General features: G+C 41.8%; 1 protein-coding gene across 1 annotated transcript in view; it reads right to left on the bottom strand.

Moving 5' to 3' along the window:
- Window positions 1–4,126: 4,126 nt before the first annotated feature.
- The window catches only part of RPAP1 (RNA polymerase II associated protein 1), a gene marked incomplete at its 5' end in the record, with an annotated part of 37,454 nt that continues 20,066 nt past the window's right edge, over window positions 4,127–21,514 (bottom strand). Inside the window, 11 exons of the mRNA XM_084288357.1 lie at window positions 4,127–5,906; window positions 6,686–6,742; window positions 7,543–7,719; window positions 9,274–10,078; window positions 11,241–11,383; window positions 11,857–12,006; window positions 12,956–13,151; window positions 14,595–14,704; window positions 16,592–16,793; window positions 17,623–17,802; window positions 19,119–19,276. Coding sequence (XP_084144483.1) covers window positions 5,751–5,906; window positions 6,686–6,742; window positions 7,543–7,719; window positions 9,274–10,078; window positions 11,241–11,383; window positions 11,857–12,006; window positions 12,956–13,151; window positions 14,595–14,704; window positions 16,592–16,793; window positions 17,623–17,802; window positions 19,119–19,276 — 2,334 coding nt within the window. The 3' untranslated portion in view covers window positions 4,127–5,750. The remainder of the gene's footprint in view (window positions 5,907–6,685; window positions 6,743–7,542; window positions 7,720–9,273; window positions 10,079–11,240; window positions 11,384–11,856; window positions 12,007–12,955; window positions 13,152–14,594; window positions 14,705–16,591; window positions 16,794–17,622; window positions 17,803–19,118; window positions 19,277–21,514) is intronic.

Raw genomic sequence — 21,514 nt, 5'->3', positions numbered from 1 at the left:
TAAGCAAAGACTGCTGGTTCAAAGGAAAAGATAGGTTACAAAATTAAGAATAGTTTCTTAAACTCTAGAGTAACTTGGTAGCACAAGAGACTCATGTGAGCAATCAGCGTATTATCCCTGTGAAAATATTGACAATTACATGCTAACTCTAGAGGAGCTCCGCAAAATGCATATGGGTGCACCCGTTAACCTTTCCAGCAACATAATGCTGGGCTGTTGGGGCACCAGTGCACGCTGACAATGAAACCACTTGACTCCCAAGGAGCTGGAGTAGTTATCCAGTCACTGCAGAATACAAATACCCAAGTTCTGTATTCTACTTTTAACTTGCAAATTGTACTTTTATCAAAAATCCACCACCACCAAGTCCGAGTTTCAGAGACTGCAAAATTTGCTGATGAGAGTGCTCATTGCAAAAAAGTGTGGTAAGCATGCCCACACTCTCCTCCATGAATATTTTAAGTGTTCATATAACAGCACTATAAAATAAATTAAAAAAAAAAAAAGGAGGAGAAACACACTAAAAAGTATACTTATATTTCCCTTCCTCCCACTCCTTTTAGCACTGGACAGACAGCAGGAGAGCACTAGCAGCTCCTGCCCAAGTAACTTCATCAATCCAAACCTGATCAATCTTCCAGAAGACAGTACCAAGAGGAACAAAAATGAGCCACCATCTGTGGCGTCTTATGGGTGGCAGCACAACTACGATTTTGTGAGTGAGCTGACACGCATGTCAGAGATGAGAGATGCACGATGCTTTAACAGAAACTTTTGTATCACTCTAAATTTATTTTTGATAATCTATTTGAAAGAAAAATTGATGCCAGGAGCAGCAAGCTGCTTTTTTGTGTAGAATGCTAACAACTTATCTTGACAGTTGCTGCATGGCACACTCTCATGGCTGTCATTGTATCTTCATGGTGTGACACAAGCTAACCCTCCCTGAAACTACAATTCACTACTGGCAAGCAGTACCTGAAGGTAATTCAAAGCTCTCATATGCCGTGGTACACTGAGGAGATCAAAGAACCACCCTGAATGCACACAATGAGGGAAGCTGCTAACAAAAGCCTCTATGCACTCAAGTAGTCCAGAATATTGTTTTTGGAGATGTGTTCATTGATTTTCTGAGGTAAAAGCTTACTGTGGTGGAAGTGATAATGGTGAAGAAAAGTCACTTGATACACAAGCTCCAGCTTTCCCTTCAGCAGACAGATCCAATTGATTAATTGCTAGAGTGTTGTCAAATATCCGACACATCAGACCCAAACGGCGCAGCGCATTTGCACATTCTATGCAGCAGTCAATCCAAATCTTAAAAGTAAAGTTACAGCTTTCAGTGTTGTAAGGTTTCCAAACAGGCACATCGTGCACGTTATTCATCGACATCTGCCCTTTAGATGAGGAGCCGCGAGCTTTCACCTGAAACTCAGCGGCAGCATCTCAGTTCTCCAGTTAAACTATTGAGTTACTGGCTGTTTCTGCAGACAGCCAAAAGAGTGAGAAAAGATGAGAAAGAAGCTGCAATTAGCAATGAGGAAAACTCAAAATAGACAGATTGGGAGAGAAAGAAAGCCTGGTAAAGGAAAACCGTGACAGGAAAGAAGATGCCAGAGAGCACGAGAGGAAATGAACACCAGAAAGAGCAGAGGATCCGCAGCCTCAGCTCAACATGAGATGCCCAGGAACAATGCAACCAAAAGCTGAGCCACATGCCATGTTCACCTGTTCACCATGCCCCACAGCTGCTAGAACCAGGCTTCTCATGCCAGAGGGTCCCAGGGCCTGCCAGAGCCCCCGCCACACACTCCCCTCACAAACCACCCTGAAGCGAGGCCCTCCCTCTCCTCCTTCCCCTGAGGGGTACAGGCAACCTCAGGTAGCCCAAAAACACATTTATCACCTCAGCAGGACAAAAGCCCCCACAGCCCCTGTGAGAAGGCACAGCTAGCCTCCTTCTTGCCCAGCAGGCACACACCAACCCACACAATGCACATTTACAGCACTCCTGACCTGGTTTATAGTCTCCACAGCCCATCAGCCGCTTTACGTGACAGAAAATGGATAAAAATTGAAGAAACTTGTTGCTTTCCTCCTACGGCTGCCGCTGATCCTTCCACAGCTCACTGAGGGCTGCTGGGCCATGCCCAGGTGCCCCCCTTCAGTCACCTGCCCCGGCCACAGCTGCCTCCCCTCAGCGCAGCTGGCACCCCTCAGGGAGTTCTAGAAAATTCCGCACAGCCCCCTCAGCCCTCCCGGGCTGGCTGCTCCACAGGGGGCCTGTGAAGGAGTTTCAAGTGGGCACAGAGGTTATCAGGGCTCATGGGCAAAATAAAAGATGCTGTTCTGGTCTCTGGAGCCACAGGTGTCACCAGAATCTGCTGATAACACTCCAGCAGAAAATAATTTTATCTAAATGTGGGCCAGGTGTCGCTTGGTCTAAAATGTCCTTTGTTTGTTCACAACCTGCACAAAACACCTGCTCGGAGTCAGGGCTTGCTGAAGGGATGTCTCCAGTGTGGGTTCTCCCTTCAAAGGAAAAATAAAAGTTTTTGAAAACTAGGGCAAAGGCTGGTAAATTGTCATAAAGTTATTTGTACAAGAAAAATCAGAGGACTGTCTCTGTGAACGGAGAGCTTCTGTAAGCAAAAAGAAAACATGTTTTGCTCCCCAATTTGATTATGAGCTGGAGGCACCACCTCATTGCAGCGATCTGCAAGGAGAATGTTGTACAAGTAGGAAAGAGCAAAAGCTGCCTTGCTGCTGTCTGACACCAGAAATGTGTCTGATCTGTCGTGTATTTATACATCTGCACCTTACGGCTTCTGTCTGTCCATGACTTTGTCAGTAAAAGGTGTTCAGGGTTTACCTGATATGAAGTAGCCAGACAGAAGGTATTAGCCAATAAATGGGTTTTTACATTCCCCCATCAAACTAAAGTAGTCAATAAATACAGTGGGATGCAACTGCATTAATCACACAAAGCTTCATGTGTATATTACTGTTGTAAAGGTACCAAGTGTAGCCTTCTTACAGTGGGGTTTTAGTCTCATTTTGGTTTCTTCCTTGCCTCTTTATTTTGTCCTGCACCACTTAGTCCTACCCCTGTGTGGAGTAGAGCCAGCTGCCAAGGTGCTTGTATCTCCTTTGGGAGCTGCTCTTGTTCAGCACAAATGGGCCACACACACCACCAAATGCAGATCCCAACCTAGCAAATTCAAATCACTCACAGGGTAGAAGGGTCACACATCCACTCTGTTTCTTCTAGGAATAACTCTTAGCAACACATCAAGTAAAACTTAGTGAATTCTCCATGTTTCCTCCAAAAGTATATTCAATAATAATAATAAAAAAAAAAAGGCAGAAAATCCAAACTAGGTTTAAGGTGGTTTTGTTGTTGTTGTTGTTATAGTTCTGTTTGTTTTTTTTCCCTCAATTGCATCGCAGCTGAGAAAGCTTGCTTATAAACTAGATAAAGCAATGCCCTCTAGTGTTCTGCAGAGAAATCTGGAACAAGGTTGCCCAGAGCCTTCTAAATCTCAAGGTTGGGACTGCTGTACTGTCTCAGTCACAGCCAAAGTTTTGAGAGCTTACAGCTGATGCACAACACGTGTAAAATTTCTGCACACAAGTATGGCCTACAGAATTGTTTGGGATCCTTTTCTTCCCTCTGTTCCTGCTGCTTGCAGCAGAACTCCATGCCAGAAGATGGAAGTATATTCTGGGCATATATTAATTGCTTGAGAAGCATCTGGGAACAAAGGGGGCTTTTCAGAAAGAGACAAAAGCCTGATCCTTTCCTTCCCAGATTTCACAAAACAAATGAAATTTACGTCCTCTCTTACCACCTACAGATATCGCCTGTGGATAGGTTTTTTTACTGCATTCCTAGCTGTGGCACAAGTCACACAATACTCACCCTGCACCTTTGCCATGTATACACAGCATTTGATACCCTGTGTTACTGGCCCACCATACCTCACAGCATGTGGCATTCCCAATGTATTGATAAATTCCACATAGAACTATGCAAAGACAAGAAAGATTTAAATAGAGAGCATTCTCATTGTTAAAAAAAAATACACTAGTTATCAAAACATTTATTTACACTCTGTATACATTTAAAAACTCAATTTTATATTACACAAAATTTTTGTAGGTCATAAAAGCAAAAGATGAAGTCCTTGATGAAGGCAGTTCTTAAATGGCCAGCTAGGAGTTCTTAACTTTTACCATGCATTCATTGTTCTTGAAAGACAACTGCTGGGACTCTCACCATCTAGACAGAATAGAAACTTGAATGCCTTTGATTAAACTTTTACTTTCATCAAGTACTTTTAAAATAATTAGCAACAAGGAAAATGACTGTTGACTACTTTCTGCTTTTGTAGTTTCCCCCAGCTGCAGATCAAAAATTGCAATAGGAAAAAATAAAAAGAAAGATCAAAATGAAACATCAGTTCCACCTATGTCCTATCTGAAATAAGAGGACAAAAAAGGTGAGACAGTATCTTCTGGAAACTTAGGGGTGCTGGTAGACTTAGAAAACTTTCTGACAGGTAGAAAGGGTCTTATGTCTCTAGGCTAGGCATCACCCTGCACCTCGCAGAGGTATTTGTTCATAAGAACAAAGCAAAAGAAATAACTTTATCAAGTTTTATTCATAAAAAATATTGAAACAGAAGTCTGCCAGACTGACTGTAGTTCTACAAAAACTATTGGATACAAATTAAACATCCACTTCAGTGAGACTACACTTAGGGTAAATGCTAGGCTTGACCTGGCATTTGTGATGAACACTTTAGGACACTACGTTTGTAGCTCATGTGTTGGCAGCTGCAAAATAGAATTTGGATGTAGAAGTGGGAATCAAATAAGAGATTTTTAAAATGAGGTCTAAACTTTGGAATACTACTTGAAAATTTAAATTACATTCCCTTCTTCTCAGAAGACAATCAATACATGTTCTACTTAAACAAGCAGATACGTTTTTTTTCTCTAAGGGGGAGTAGTTTCTGACAAGCATTCTCACTGCAAATAAATTATTTCTTATCTTGTTATATATGTAAACAAATAAGGGAGAAAATAAAGCAGTTTAGATACTATCCAAAAGACAGACAAGGTAAGATATCAACTGCATTAGGAGCTATTGTTTCTTAGAGATCCGGCTCCATGCATCTGTGACTGGTCAGAATATGATCCTATATATGAAAAAAACGTATGTGAAAAGATAAAAAAAAAAAAAAAAAAAAAAAAAAAGATCACAGGATCAGCTTCTTCCCTGCTGCGCTGTCATTTTATTTGCAGGGACAGTAGGGGAAAGGGACCGTTCAAAACTCAGGATAAAAAAAAACCAAGGGAAAGATCTGGGGAAGACAGACATCGTCATGAAAATTCACAATCTCCGGCCTGAATGAACAAAATGGCTTTTTCAGTTCTTTCAGTTTATTCAACAGTCCAGTGCCTCTTAGACACATTTCTACCTCCTCCAGGAAGAAGCAGAACAACCTGAAAGAGAATGCGGAAAAATGCCCCAGCATTCATAATGGAGAGGCCACACACACATTGACATATCTTGAGGTTTGCATTGTACTGCAGGGCTGGGAGCATTCTACCAGTGCTTCACTTCGCTGAGAGTGTCCAAGCAAGACACTGCAACTGTTTAAGTTGTGCGTAGTCTCATCAGTGAAGCATAAACTGAGCTCTTCTATTCTTCTCTTTAGCCCTCCTCTTCCACAAGTGTTTTGCTATGAGACTAGCACTGGTGTGTTCTCCTTGTTTTCTTTCTGTATCACCGTTTGCAGGTACTTCAGTCGCATGGGAGGGAGTTGCTCATAAAGGTCAAATCCCAAAGGGCTCTCAGCATTCAGCAGTCTGTAGTAGAGAAGGTGCTTTTTCAGGGTCTGAAGAAAGAAATCGCAATCATTAAGCATGTCTTAAAAGTAAGAATCTAATCATTCCTATCTCCAACACAAGATAGCAACCTGCCAGACAATACAACTCCACCATGCCCAACATATTTAACTGCATCATCTTCAACAGAAGAGCTGTAAAAGGTGAGTTTCTTCCAAGAAACTCTCTTGATTTGCATGAGTTTTCCACTTCTGAACAAAAGTCCACTGTCTCCTCAACAACCCCTCTCAATGATCTCTTGCCAGATGCCAAAATGGGGTTTTGAGAGGGAACTAAGAATTTACCCTAGACACGAAACATAAAGGGCCAAACGACTCAGCTCTGTTACAGAAGTGATAGACTTTGGCAAGATCTGTTATGATAAGGCAGGACGGAAAGCAGAAAAGCAGACACCTCACATTTGTTTTGTTCTTTTGTGGGGAAAGCATCCAACTAAGAGTTAAGGGAGGTCCCTGCTGGCTGCCTGTTCACAGCTGTGCTACAACCACCCCTCACTATCCAGATAAAACACTGCTCTAGCAAGAGGCTCAGAAATACAGTACAGGAGATTTATCTGTGTTGCAGTGCACTGAGTTCAATTATAACAAGAACTGCATAATACTCCATATAGCCACTGCATGTTAAAATCCTTCTGCTAATCTCTCATTCTCAAGTTAGCAATGTAGACAAAAGCAAATTTCAGACTTCAAACACAAATTTAAGTCTGTAAGAGTACCACACCTGAAAAACTCAAGCCCCAGTACCACACGCTGATCCTTACGGACCCTACCTCATCCACCAAGAGCCAAGTCTTTCGCAGCATGCTTTTTCGAGCAGCATCAGCCTCCTAAGAACAAAACACATACTTAAATTAATACGGTACAACACTAGCTTTGCCCACAGGCCACGCAGCACTCTAGAAGAATGCTCTGCTTATTATGATGATGGTCCAAAGAGCAGCTTGTTCCATCAGAAAAGCCTTGAGGTGGCAATTGCTTGGATCCCTCTCCTTTTCCTCCTTCCCCTGACCTGAAGCCCATCTGACATGTATTGATAGAATAAGTGGTAATGGCTTTAAACTGATAGAGGGTAGATATAGATTAGATATAAGGAACAAATTCTTCACTCAAAAGGTGGTGAGGCACTGAAGCAGGATGCCCCATCCCTTGAAGTGTTCAAGGCCACGTTGGCTGGGGCTTCCCTGCCCACGGCAGGGGGTTTGAAACTGGATGATCTTTAAGGTCCCTTCCTAACCAAACCCTTCTATGATTCTATGACACCTTAAGATTGCCCGAACAGAGGCTAAGTCTATTACAGGCTATGGAGCTAATCAGCTCCATCATTTGTGCTTCATTCTTTCCTTCTGTACAATAGCCCGCAGTTCCTGACTTTAAAGGTTTATATAGGATTGGCTGCCATTAGTACAAGTTTCTTATTTTATAATGAATAATGGTTATCATCTGCTCTCTCCTATGTGGATTCCAACCTTCAGACCTCAAATAGCTGCACAGTCCTCAACATGTGCTTACAATCTTTGTTTTCAAGCTCTGGGTCAGTGATTCACCAACAAGCCACAATGGACTCTTGGGAAGAGCAGGTGCAAAACCCAAAGCTTCTAGCCCTGAGGCTCTGCCATTCATTACCTACCTGTGTTGTACTATCCTGTGAGAAAATAAAGCTGTTCACGTGAGCCACAGCCACCACATAAAGAACAGGGCACCAGGTGTGGCGCAGTGAGCCAGTGACCAGCGTTCGGAAGTAGAGTCGCAGGAGGTTCAGGTTATCCTCAGGAGGGGAAGTGTATCGCTCAAGAGGCACGGGAAACTGCAAGAAAATCACCCAAAAGCAACATTACTTTGTGTGTCGGGATCTAAGTAGTGAGGGGAAGTTCAGGATTTTAGTGTCCCCTTCCCCAGTTGTTTTGGTGCACACTCCCGTGTAACACAATGCACCTCAGTGGCACAGCTCCCAGTTGGAGCAGACCTGTTGCCACCCACACTGACTAATGTGATGTGCCTTTGTCAAAGTGCCCTCAAGACCTCTTCATCTTTATGAAGAAGTGTTTTACTGGTCAAGTGACTATAGTTGCTTTTGGGCACAGGTAAGAAGAGGTGTTTCAAAGTGAGGAGACAAAGTGCTTTCAGCAGCATCTCCTGCTAATGCATCAGAGAGGCTTACACTGACCTATGCATTTAGTGAGAAAAGGAAAGCAGGTATTTATGCCAGAGTTACCATTGCTATTAAATGAAGTTTCCAGCATTTTGACTTCACCTTCTAGCTTTGAAAAACAGGTCATAAAAGCTTTTAATAACAACTTTGTTCTGTTTGCTTCTCTGTTCTCCAGAAATCCAAATTTTGTTCTTCTCCGTTTTTACAGACGTTTTCTAGAACCAGCGTTATGTATTTCACTTTGAAGCATCTTCTTTGCAAGACTTGAAGACAATCATTGACTACACTCAATAAGTCTGCAGTGACAACATAGAATCTATGCCAAACTTCAGTCTTTGGCTACGAAGACTGTACTACTAAAATTTTTACTGCCCTGCCCGCTAGGGTATATTTAACTTACATTAAGACAAAAGAAAGGGAAAACACACCTCCCCCCCAAATGATTTTGCTCAGATTTTCCAATGCACAATTTGTTTTCAAGCAACAAGAGAGCTTTATGATAAGAAGCAAGCCAGAGTATCTTGGCTTACTCGGCTTAAGAAACAAAAGGCTCATCTGGCCATAATGATATAGAAAAGCTGGCTGCAGGGCTACTATATCCAGAACAAAGGTATCGCAACCAAGTGATGCAAAGCATTGATCTCATGTAAACTGCTGGTTCACAGTTGCTTGAATATATTTTTTTTGAAACATTGTTTTTGTATTAACAAACTTTAGGCAAAATCAGGTGTCAACTATTATTTTGCAAGAGACATAAAATTTAAAGAGAAATTCCTTGCCTTATGCTCTGCTCATTCAAAAGAAGTGCAGTCCTGCACTTGGCAGGTCAAACTTTCTCAGTGAGCGACCCAGTAAAGCACAACTCCAGTATAACCAATTGTGGAAACACAGTATGAGAGGAAAAAACAAGTGTTTGCCCATGCACTGCACAGGAGAAGGTTCTCACCAGACTTAAGGGAAAGGTAATGTATGTCAGAAGAACATTGGGTGCAGAATAGCCCTTGATACATAGAGGCCACAAATGAGGAGCTTCTCAATCACTAGACCAAGCAGAGCACAGGACAGAAAGCATTACTATTCTACTGGATGCTGAGGGATGAGGAAGAAGAGGGAGTGCTGGGAGGATGCCCAAATCAAGGTTGAAGAAACATGCAAGAGCCCAGTATCTCAGAAACGTGCAGTGACAGGTAACTACTAAGCCAGGATTACCTGCTGGAGCGGCACTCCCAGTGCCCGCAGGATGCTTGTGTGCTCCCCAAAAACAGAGAGACGCAGATGAACATTGAAACGCTTCTGCAGAGGTAGAAGAACAAAGACTCCAAAGAGTGGATCTCCAAAGGAGACGCCTTCAAACTGTTCCAGCAAACTTATATAGAGATCGTGGAAGGAAGCCAAACCAGGGAGCGGAGCATCCAAGTTTAGGGAGTCTAGCGCCTTGGGCTGGCAGTAGATAGAGAGAAGGGCAGCTGTGTAGCAGTGGATCGGTGCTTCTAGAAAGAGGTCACCACCTGTGAGGAAGACACACATAAGTCGTGCAAGTTTGGCAGCAGTAGGGATGCTCTGAAGGGTTTTAGCACGCCAGGTTTCCAGCAACAAGACCCACTGAAGGTTCCAGGTCACAGTGTTGACTAGATCAAGTGGGAGAGAGTTCAGCACAGCCCCCCGCGTCTCCGCATTAGTCACTTTGTTGTAGAGGCTGATAAGTGGAAAGAAAGGCCAGTCTGAAGGCAGGATGGGCCCTTTGACCTCAGGAAGCAGCATTGATTGGATGAGGTAATTTCGTCCTTCGTAGGATGCTTGGGAATGCACAAGGGCAGGCTGCAAGTGAACAAAATGAGAGAGGTAGCAGGAGCGGATGACAGGCAGATTCTGGTATGATTCTTTCAGCAGGGCACCACGTGTAGGCTTTGAAGATGCTGCTGCTGCAGAGCCAGGCTGTGCCAGTTTGGCACTGGTACCCAGATGCAGGATATCAGAAAAGTCAGCTGCTTCTGGCCCTCCAGTTTTCCCTTCACTGTAAGACAGAAATAAACATCAGTTAAAATTAAACAAACAAAAAGCACCACACATGCCAACTGCCAAAAAATGAGCAACACAAAAATTCATCTCTATGACCTCCCTGGATCAGGAAGATTAGTAGTACACACAGCAGTTGCAAAACTTTCTGCAGCATTCAGTTATAATAATACTGTGTGCCTGTAAAGCATAAGCTACCTTGATATCTACAGGAAATTCACAGAACTATATCTGGAGCTAGAAACATGAAGGTATTGCATTAAAAATCTCTGCACAACGTCTGCACTCTGGTTTGGAGGATGAATCAGTAAGACAATTCTCACTACAGTAGCTTTGCTGCTTGCAGTTGCAACTATACAGACTGGTAAATTGAAATGGAGGGAGGGGTGCTGTCAAACCCATTTGCCATGATTTCAGATCAGAGACTGACCATTGTCTCTGATTACTTGTCAAATTCTTGCAAAACAGTGCCTCTATAGCAGATATTTGCAAGAAAATACAATTTAAAAAAGCTTTCCTTTTGAAAGGCAACTTTTCTGGAGAAGTATGGTATCTCTTTGCAGTGTATTTGTCCAACCTCCTATACTGAAGCACCATGGCACGTTTCAAAGTGACTGGGATGAACTAAAACTGCTGCCATCTTGGCTAGACATGAAGGCTTTATATTTGAGATGCTCAAGATTTCTTCCAGTACAAGTACTTCATCATTGTCAAATCAGCAAAAGTTTATGTAAGGAATTGTATAGTAAGGGTTAGAGAAAGACTTAGTGAGCTTTTCAGAGTAGGTCAGGTTGCAATGTGTTTCGTATGCTCACTACTCTCAGCACAGTAGATGCTGGACCTTACTGAAAATCAATTCTACCATGAATCACAGGACTCCGGCCACAGAGGAGATCAAAAGAAAGCGGTCATATTTCTCTGCATGGCTACGCTGGAAAGAAATCTGCAGCCACGCTGTTGGTCTGACTGGAAAGCTCCATGACTCAAGTCAAGTCATATTCTCAAGAATATGTCAATGAGTATCTACAGTTTGAATACAAGCCCTATTAAAGGCAAAAAATTATAACCAAATGCCAGTGCCAACCTCTGCTTTTTTAATCTTTCCCAAATCTTCCCACGTACCAGATTACAGAAAGAAGGACAAAAAATGCAAAGCTTACGGAAGAAACTCTGGATTAAAGGCAAGATCCAGTAGGACTTCGTAAGCCAGATGCTCGCTCCCTGGTAACAGACGGCTTAGCAATGCCAGGGCGACACAGTGATGGAGCGAGGCATGCTGCCTGTAATCTGGACAAGTGCCCGCCTGTATGGAAACAAAACACCAGGTAAAAACACTGTAGCATTTGTCATCAGGGCAATCAACAAGGATGGGGGCAGCTGAGGCAGCTGGAAAATTAGAAACTGAGGCACCATGAGCACCATCAGCATTCATATGGACATTTTTCTGCTTCCCCTTACTGCCCTAGAAAGGCAGACACAGTTTTCAAGTGTGCTGTTAAAGAAGTTGTTCTCCCTCTAGCCCAAGGACGGCCAAAAATTTAATTTTGCCATCCAAAGTGTTTTGGATCTAAATCCCCACATCAGCAACTGTAAAGTGAAGATACTCTTTGCTAATGGGGCAGAACAGTCAAGACAGCAGAAGAGTCACCACACCTAAGCCAGCTATGTGAAAGAACTGTGATGCAAAGGCCAGTTGCCAGTCTGACACACTGAGTTACAGAAACCGAGGTGAAGTCAATTCCTGGGGTGAAAGAAATGAAAGGACCAGCAGAATACCATTCTCTTAGCCAACGCCAACACAAAGTACTGCAGATGATATTCATGGCGCAGCATCCACGCAGATGAGGGAGTTACAGAGGGAGGTCCAGTCTGCCAGCTTTGGTGCAGATAATCCTTCAGGCCTCCAAAGCTCAGCACAGAGCTGTACTATAACGGAATCAGAAGCAGAGACAGATACTACTAATACAGTCCATGCATGGAGGAAAGTAAAACAGTCCTCTCTGAAGCCTACCCCCCCTTGCTTTCTCCCATAAGAACTCCTGTTGGCTACTGCAAGAGAGACATTTAGAAATGGGCTGATAACCACCTTTCTGCCTTGGGGCTCACCTGCATCCATCATGACCACCCCTGACCTCAGGTAACCAATAGTTACTGCCTACATTTTCCATTTTGCTTTGTAAGCCAGGAACCTTAACCGCTGACTTTAAGTCAGCAACTTAAAAGGTTTTTCTCTCACCTAGCAATATACTGCTATTAGTAACCGATCAGCTAATTAAACATAAGATCACAGAGGAAAGCTCTGAGAAAGCTTATGCTAGGTACTCCATCTCCCTAAGACGCTGCCATTCCTCTTCAGAGTTAGCACTCTTCCATGACTCACTCTTATTCTAACAACTCAGGGCAACAAGAAGTGGGAAGAAACCTTTCCAGCCACTGTAGCTTTCATCCTCTCATTTATTTTTATTCCATTTTCCTTTGTTCTATATCCTTCAACCACCTCTTTTCCCTCCTCTGAGGCTCAATTATTCTGTTTAGCCAAACAACAGTTCCTAAACCCTTCTAAGTATTCTTCATAAATCCATCCTTTAAGCCTCCTTGTCATTTGACACTTGCTTTATAATCCCAGCTTCCCAGTGTCAATTGGATATTTGAGTTCAAAGGCAGGATATTTTTCAGATGCTTGTTTCACCCATTCTGAAAATGGGGGTATTTCTCTCTATAGTACTTTGATACTTTTAAATTAAAAATATACAACAATTCTATTTTAATCATCTTAGTAACATCATTCTTAAGCCTGGGAATACACAAACACTAACCTCCCTCCCAAGTATACTACCATTCACACACAATTTATAGCCAAGAAGTCTATTCTCACCTTGCTGATCAGCCCTTTATGAATGTGAGTGATGCTATTGATGAGAAACAGGAGGGCAGTGAGGAAGGGGAAAGGGGACTTGGAACCAACTAGGTTCAAAGGAGGTTTGCCTCCAGTACAGCTCAAAGATATGATGCTCAACACAGATTCAGGTCCCGGGGAACAGGACAGAGGATTGCACAAAGCAGAACATGGCCTGTGTGAACAAAGAACGAGAGAGAGATCAGATCAAAAGCACACATCTTTAATTCTTATCTTCAGTTGAATAGTACATGATGTACAGAAATATTGATGCACTGATATATCTCTGATTTCAAACATTTGAAAGCATTGGACCCTTGGTTTAAAAAAATATATATATTATATATATATATTTATTTATTTATAAATTAAATAAAATATAAATTTATAAAATATGAAATACAAATTTATAAATATATAAATTTATAAATATATATATACTTATATATATGTGTGTGTATATATATATGTGTGTGTATATATATATGTGTATATATATATAAAATATATATATAAAATACACATTTCCCCACAAGGACGTAAGCCAGACTAATAAGGCTGCCCACACATTTGGGACATTCAAAAATAAACCGTCAGGCAAAGCCAAAAAGCCATCTTATATCTAAAACTGACATTGCAAAAATGCTGCCCCTTGTGTTGGACTCTTTGGTGCTAGAAGCTTCCGATTTTTCAATCATGAAAGAACATGGGCCAGACAGTTTGGTGACCATTCAAATGCCACTTAAAACCAAAAATTTCAAGTGCCCCTCACATCAGACATTGTTAGAAGCAACTAGATGTTTCCCTGGCTACAAGTGGAACCTTTCAGGTTCCCCCTCCTCAAAGGATTGATTCACAGGCTGGTAGCGAGGCTCCCTCTACAGCAGAAAGACAGAATATCTGCAGCGCTCAAGAGTCCCCAGAGCCCACGAGAAAAGTCACGTTACCCAAATGTCTGAAAGGACAGTTTGTCATCTGGCCTTTCACTTTCCTGCAGGGGCTTTCAAGTCCCCTGTGGAACTCTGCAGGAGCTTGAATTATTTTATAAAAGAAGCATCATATAGAGCGTGTGAACTGCACATGTACTCCCCCACCAACATAAGAGGGACTCAAACTGATGTTATTTTCTTGTTGTTTTTAAATCAGGGAAACCAAAGAAGAATCAAAGCCAAGAGTGACTACCACTGATTTGGAATTAATATAAAACAGCTACATGAAGGGTAGAGATGCAGGCACTGCAGCAGTGCCAGTAAGCAAGGAAGAACTAGAGAACCTCTGTAGCCATCCTGCTTTTTGGTATGAGCAGAGAGGACAGAGCAGGGTGTAGTAGACACAGCCCTACTACACTCTAATTCACCCAACTGTCAGTTGGGCACACAGGGCACTTAGGTACAGGGTAAATAAATGGGAGGGGGGGAAATATTTGAAGCAGAACTGTGCTTTTATATATTCTAGGCCAACGTTAGAGAATTTCTTTGCTGTGAGTGGATTCTCAGTCCCTGAACCACTGAGCTTTGTCCATTCCTGACCACGCAGTACAAAGGGCTCCCTTACATAGTATAGCAATGAGACTCCCTTAGCTTCAGGCAACTGTTTCTTAGCAATGGAATGATTTTACCTGAGTAAATCCCACATGCTGTGTATGGCTGGCTGGCTGAGAAGGGGCTGTAGCACCTCAGACGTCAAACGTTCCAGTTCTTCTAAGCAGTCAATTGGATTGACTGATGGCTGCATAAAACATGGGAAAACAGGAGAAAGCAGAAAAAGACAGGCTGATTTAACTTCTCTTTCTTTTGTTAATTACCTCTTTGAGACAAGTTATCATCTACATACTGGTACTGCTACAGGTTAGAGCTGGCCTCACCACTCAAGGTGTGGAAGCCGAGAGCTGGCACCTCAAGGTGTCCTCAGTACTCAAGTATTAAATGCATCATAGAGAATTCTTATTTAGCTGGAAGTAAGGGAGTGAGATTTCCTAAATGAAAACTTGCCCTAAGTGGCTAACCCCACCCTCCCCATACTATCTATGTGCTGATCTTCCCATTTAACTTGAAGAAAACACAAAGGTGATCAGAACTACCTTGAGAAAGCAGAGTGGCATCATGAGGGTCTTGAAAAAAAATCAACTGTATAAAGTACATTTGACCTACCCATCAAGACATGGCTGTGGATGAACACTGCACAGGGGAGAATCTGTGGCTTTTAGAGAACCATCCGAATTCTTCTGACCCTAGTAAGCAATATTCCAGGTTGAAGGAACTTGCTGGCAATTTTTTACTCTACTTTCCCTTCATTAGTATGCTGCTTTAGGATACAGAGATACTAATTTCCATAACAAAATCTGATTTTCCCTAGGTGAAAACTCCCTCCAGAAACCAGTCAGCAAAACCTAAATGAAAATGTTAACCTCAGTTCTTAGTAGTCTAACAAAAATATTCTGAGGTCCCAATATTCACGAGTCTAGTTACCATACAGGTTGATTTTTTTTCCCTAGCCCATTAAAAATAAAAATAAATTGTATGTAGCATGTTTGATTTTTCAAATCAGACCAGCTAAACACAGATGGATGATTACATTTTTTTTTTTAATGGAAATAAAAATTCTTATGGTATAGTTCAAAGATCTAAGAATTATTTAGGCATCGACTCTTCTGGTATATCTATTAAGGTTAAAAAGGAATACTAATCTCTTTAAATAGTCATCCTGGTTCCCTAACACTCATAACCTAACGACAGCAGGTGAAAGGTGCGAATGACCTTTGGGGCATTGAAGATAGCTTTTAAAGACCCTAGCAGTTTCCACACCAGCCATGGCAAGCAAATTCAATTGTTTGGGGCAAATTTCAGAAGAGTTGCAGATGTCTGGATAACTATGGGCATTAAATTATCCCCACACCTTGAAGACAGCTCTCCCAGGTCAGAACCTGTGCACATCAGTTGGGCAGTAAAGAAAAAACTTGCACTTATCTTCAGAACATGAATCTTTGAGATAGCTTTAAGATAAGCATAAAACAACACACTGATGTATAACCTTTGATGTATAACTTTCAGAAAACTCAGTTTAGAAGACGGTCACATACAGTGACTGGGTTACAAAATTTGACTTAGAATGTCAGTGGGGCAGCAAATAAATTTATCTTTATTGCCTCTTATCCAAAGTTCATACGGTATGATCCTCAGCGCTCAATCTTCCAACCAGGTTATTGCAGTAACTGTCCACATGTAAGCTCTCAGACCATAACAAATGCAAAAACATTCAGCTTAATTTAGCCCACAAAAAGAAAGGACTGCCAAACTATATTAGGTCATATTTGCTGTATGCTATGGTTTTCTGCAGTAAATCTAAACAGTCAGAGTATGACCACATACTTTGATTGAGACTCCAAGCCCAAAGGAAGAAATGACAACAGTGATATTTTGCATTGTTAATCTGAAGGATCAGCAAATTCATTTGACCCTAAATGCCACCCACTCTAGATATGAGGTGTGGTAAACAAAATCCAGTCCTCATTTAATGTTCTTCAATGCCTTTCTTTCTTTTTTTTAGGTTTTTAGTGGCAATATACAAACTGATGCTGGTGAGATTAAAAGACAGCCTATATATTTCAGGCCTTACCTGTTGGCTGCAAGCCCTGTAATAAACTCCCAGGTAGATCATATAAGTTGTGGTCAGAGGCTGGAGAGTTTGCCAAATTTCTGTCTGGGATATCTCCTGCAGGATTTTTTTCAGACCGGTTTCAATGAAAGGGTGTAAGCCCGACACTTGATTCCATGCTACTGGAGGAGGCGGAATCTGATCACTACCTTCTGAACTATTGCTGAAACACAACAGAATAATGACAGGATAGTGAAAATCTCTCAAAAAACAATTCTCTCCAAAACATCATTTGATCATAAATCATAAATTATTTGATCAAAACATCATAGTAAGATTTCCAGTTCCATGTAGCCCAGAAAACAGAAGCCTAATGACAACCACTAGAGGAAAAACGTATTTGCACATTCCCGCAGACCAAACCAAACCACTCTAGGCAGAAAGGTCAAATGCAGAATCTACTAACTATAGCAAAAGTTTCTTCATCTGTAATATTTTGTCCTTAAATTATGCTCTAGATTTACTGGACATGTTACCCCAGTATCCAGCTTTGGTTAAAATAGTCCAGCGTTTCTTGCTTTGGACCAGAAAATGTACTTGTGTCTTCAGCAACTTCTACTGCTTTGACATATACCAAAACCAAATCCACTGCCAACTTCTCTCTATTCTGACCCACCTCGGTCTCTGCAGAGAGGTTCTTTCCTCCAAACCTCAGAGGTTTTTCTTTTTCCCAAAGGTTAAGTTATAGGAGTTTCCTAGCTCAATTCAGCAGTGCATTTTGCTAACACCACCCTTGTAACCCACTGCTAAATGCACATCTTTACTCCTCCCTCTCCTCAGGCTAGCAGGCATCCAGCTGTCTACCAATCTAGATACCCCCTTCTGACCTCACGTCAAAGGGAACACACTCTGGCATGACGGGATTCACACGTGGGATGATACACCACCCCAAAACAAAGAAACAGAAGTGAACAGCCAGGTCTCCTAACCAAAGAGAAGTAATACAGGACACCAACTGCTCAGACAAACGGCACTTGTGACAGAGGGGCTACCTGCTCAGCTTGGCCTGCAGCTCCACCGTGCAGCCTGCTGTTTGTGTCACGTGCATCAGCAGAGTAATCACTGCTGTAGCTCGCTGGACAGACAACTCACGCACTGGGTTCTTCTCACGGCAAGAGCTGAGCAATTCAGGCAGGGACTGAAGTATCCTCACCAGCACAGGGTAGAGATCCCTAGGAAGAATCACAGAATAAATGATATTGGAATGGATATCTACAGATCATCTACTGTCAAACTCCCTGTTCAAGCAAGTTTGCCTAGGAACATGCGTAGCTGGGTTTTGAGTATTTTCAAGGATGCAGAATCCACAATGTTTTTGAGCAATCTGTTCCAGTGTGAACACCTTAAAAGTATAAGAAAACTTTTTCCTACTGAGAAATAAAATTCCTTGTATTTCAATTTGTGCCCATTGCTTCTTGAACTTTCTTTGCATGCCATAGGAAGCTCCCAGCTCTATCTTCTATGCACCCTCCCATCACAAGTTTATAAGGATTGCTAAAATGAGATGATGAGAACAAACACCACCAACATGATAAAAATAAACAGACATGGGAAAAAGGTGACAGAGAAGGACTTCTGTCATTCCCAACTCGACTGAATGGAACCTACCCTGCCTCCAAGCATTGCGAGCAACTCTTGAAAAATGTTATTTTATTCTTGTTTCTCTAGTTCTCAAATGTTCAAAGTGTCTTTGGTTATAATCATGCAAATTTAAGGAATCTTCTGCTGCTTCTCTTTCCTCAGCATTATTTACCATGTTAAAAATTATATACATTTTTTTTTCTATTAACCAAGACAGATGACGGGGCTGGAGAACATAAAATGCTGTTGCAAAGACAGAACCTCCCTTCTGACACTTACTCCTGGCCTCCTCTTTACTCCTCTTCAGGGTGACTCCACAGGCTTATCTGTGGTTTCAAGTCAGTGTAGTTACATGAAGAAGATTCAATGCTTGAGATAGGTCAGACTTACCTCAGTGCAGACCTTGAAGGTCAAGTACAAGAACTTTAATTTTATACTGAACTGAGAGTCAACGCAGACTGCAGTTTGCTGGCATTAGTCTGCTTCACTTAGCATGCATGCTGGTGACTGCTGCTCACATTGCCCTTAGCTCATCAGATTCAATGCTGGGTGTGCTGCACCCACTGTGTCTTGATGTTATGCAAACACAGATTATTCATGCCTGCCAGGGCAAAAAAGATGTAGCCCTAAAAAGTTCAGGTGCCCTCCCACAGTACAGAGAAGTAAGAGATTACCAATGATTAAATGTGGGAGATAAGGGAGAGAAAGAAAAATATAAGAAAATAGTATGAATAGCTTTAGAAATTGAGTTTTACTGCAGGAGACCAAAGAAAGGGAGGTAAAACTCCATTGAAGGAAGTAGCAAGTGATCCTAGAGATCCCAAATTCACTCCCTCTGGAACAGGATGTCCATTTCCTTTTGTGACCTCCACCCCACTGTTCCCATTCCTCCAGCTTTGGACTGTACCTGTAGATATCACAGGCCTGACCATAGCCAGCAGCCACAGCCCACAGCCGGAAGGCTTCAGTGCTTAGCCTGATGGCTTCTTCCTTTGGCAGAAGCAGATCCTGTGGATCTTCAGCTATAAATCGAATTAATCGGCTCTTCATTTCAAACTTGTTAAGCTGAAAACAAATAAAAAACAGGAAAAAGAACAAAAATGACAAAGGAATAAGAGGCTTCACTCTCATGCATCATGACACTCATTAAGCTGCAGTGAAACCTGTAGCTTTGTTGGTGCATTGAACTATTCTAAGCTCCCTTCACACTGTTCAAATCTGTCTTTAGCATCTGTAATCTTAGGGAGCGTATTACAAAGAGTCAACAAATGGTTAATGGCTATTAAGATAGAAGTATTCCTGGGAGGGATGTCTAGGTATTACCTAATCTGCTCCTTACACAGATCAAGCACACTTAAATCACTCCTGGCGGAGGTTTGTCTAGCCCACACACACTCTTGTTTTAGATGCTCTCTGCAGCTTTCAATTGACTTTTAGAATATATAATTATCCTTCTTTAACTAGTCATAAGCAGAACTCTATTAGTCAAGATTACACAGAGATTTATCTTATGAAGACACTGTATACAAAAACACTGAATAGATGCTTACATTTTTCTTAGAAGGTCACACTTAATGGCTTTCAGAGGTCGTACAACCTGAATCTTTCTATGATTCTGTTTATTTCATGAAAAGGGTACCTTCCTGCCTATTACTTTTATACAATTATGGAATTTTGGTGCCTTGAAAATGTTCTCAGGTTATTTTAGTACTGAATTAAACATGATGTGACTCATCTGAAGTTCTCTAGAAATAATTTTTATCCTCCCCAACAACTGGGTATTTTTGCTTAACCATAAAAAAGAGCTTCTCTTTCCTTCTCCCACACATACAAAAGCTTGTGTGTGCTCTGTCTAAACAAATGAGTTGACAATGTCTTTTTCACAACACAATGACATATTATAGATAATTTAAAATTCAAATGCTTTAGAGCCATCTTGTAGGGAAATCACTGCACACCAGTAGGAAAGCAAAGGAGCTGATGAATCAAACTATGAATTTTGACACCCCTCCTACAGAACAGAGGGCAAAGTTATATTTACTTTCAGAGGAGGAAGATGGAAGAATTTTGTTGCTCGGTAAAATAAATTCCTACATTGACAGTATTGATTTGGGTTTTGATTACCTTCAATTCCCATGTTCAAGTGCATGCAGTGAGACATACAGGAGCACAACAGAACCAAAGCCTGAGTAGTAGGAACCTTGTAAGCATTTTTTGCATACCTTGAAACAGCTGGAGTACACAAAGCACGGAAGAGTAAAATTTAGAGATTTTCTATTATGTTCCTACCACCACCTGCAGCCCTTAAATATCCCACTATCTGTTATCAGCATATTATTCTATATATCTTGTAGCACAAATTAGTACTCTCGTGCTGATGCTAGCAATTTCCTGTATGGTAATTTATTAGATGCTATTAAAAATACTGAACTAACAACCCTAAGAGGTGCTCATTGCTCTGTAATGTGTGTCGCGCTGGGTAGATCTTGTGTATTTATAGCACTAGTGTGATGACCTATATGAGTGAACACAATTATCTCTGAAGTGGAAAACCCATCCAGAAGTAGCTAAGAGGGGTTGGAAATACTGATAAATTACCTCAGAGTTATTAAGAGAAATTCATGGCAGGAAAAGTTCAAACAGGGCCGTAAAAGACAAGGATACAAATTAGATCTCTGGCTTATGAAGTCCTAAGCTGCCAGGACACGGGAGAGGACAGAGCACTACGTGCCAACGTGTGCTCTAAGCATCTGCTATCGATCAGCATCACTCAGCTGTGCTATTTGGTTTTGCACAGCTGCACTACACAGAACAAAAAAGTAGATACAAGCTTGAGACAGCTCCTCTACTGGCACGTAACAGAAGATAGCATGATTGCAACACTGTCAGCAACTCCTTCCAAACATACACATGCACCTTCTTCACAATGATTATTTCAGCTTCTTTATTCCAGCTCACACTCTGTCTTCCAAGATTTCTAAGGTTTGCCTGCAACTGGCAGAACAAATCCAAAGGAGCAGAGATGGTGCTGTTAAGAGCTACGCTGTGCTTTAACCATAGGCAAGTGTATATTCATAGGCTCATAGAGCCACAGATTAGTTGTTGGTCAGAAAGAGCTTCTGTCAATTGCCTAGTCCAGTCCTCCCTGCTTAGAGCAGAGTCAGCTTGAGAAGGTTGTTCAGAGCTGGGTCCAGTAGAGTTTTGTATTTCTTCAAGGATAGGAAGTCCACAGCCTCTCTGGGCAACTCATTCAAGTGTTTGACCACCTCCACGGTAGAAAAAAAATCTTATGTTTATCTGGAA

This window comes from Netta rufina, assembly GCF_964035555.1.
Source record: "Netta rufina genome assembly, chromosome: 5".
Taxonomy (NCBI): domain Eukaryota; kingdom Metazoa; phylum Chordata; class Aves; order Anseriformes; family Anatidae; genus Netta; species Netta rufina.
Note: the sequence above shows the minus strand (reverse complement) of the source record. Positions and strands in the feature narration are given on the sequence as shown.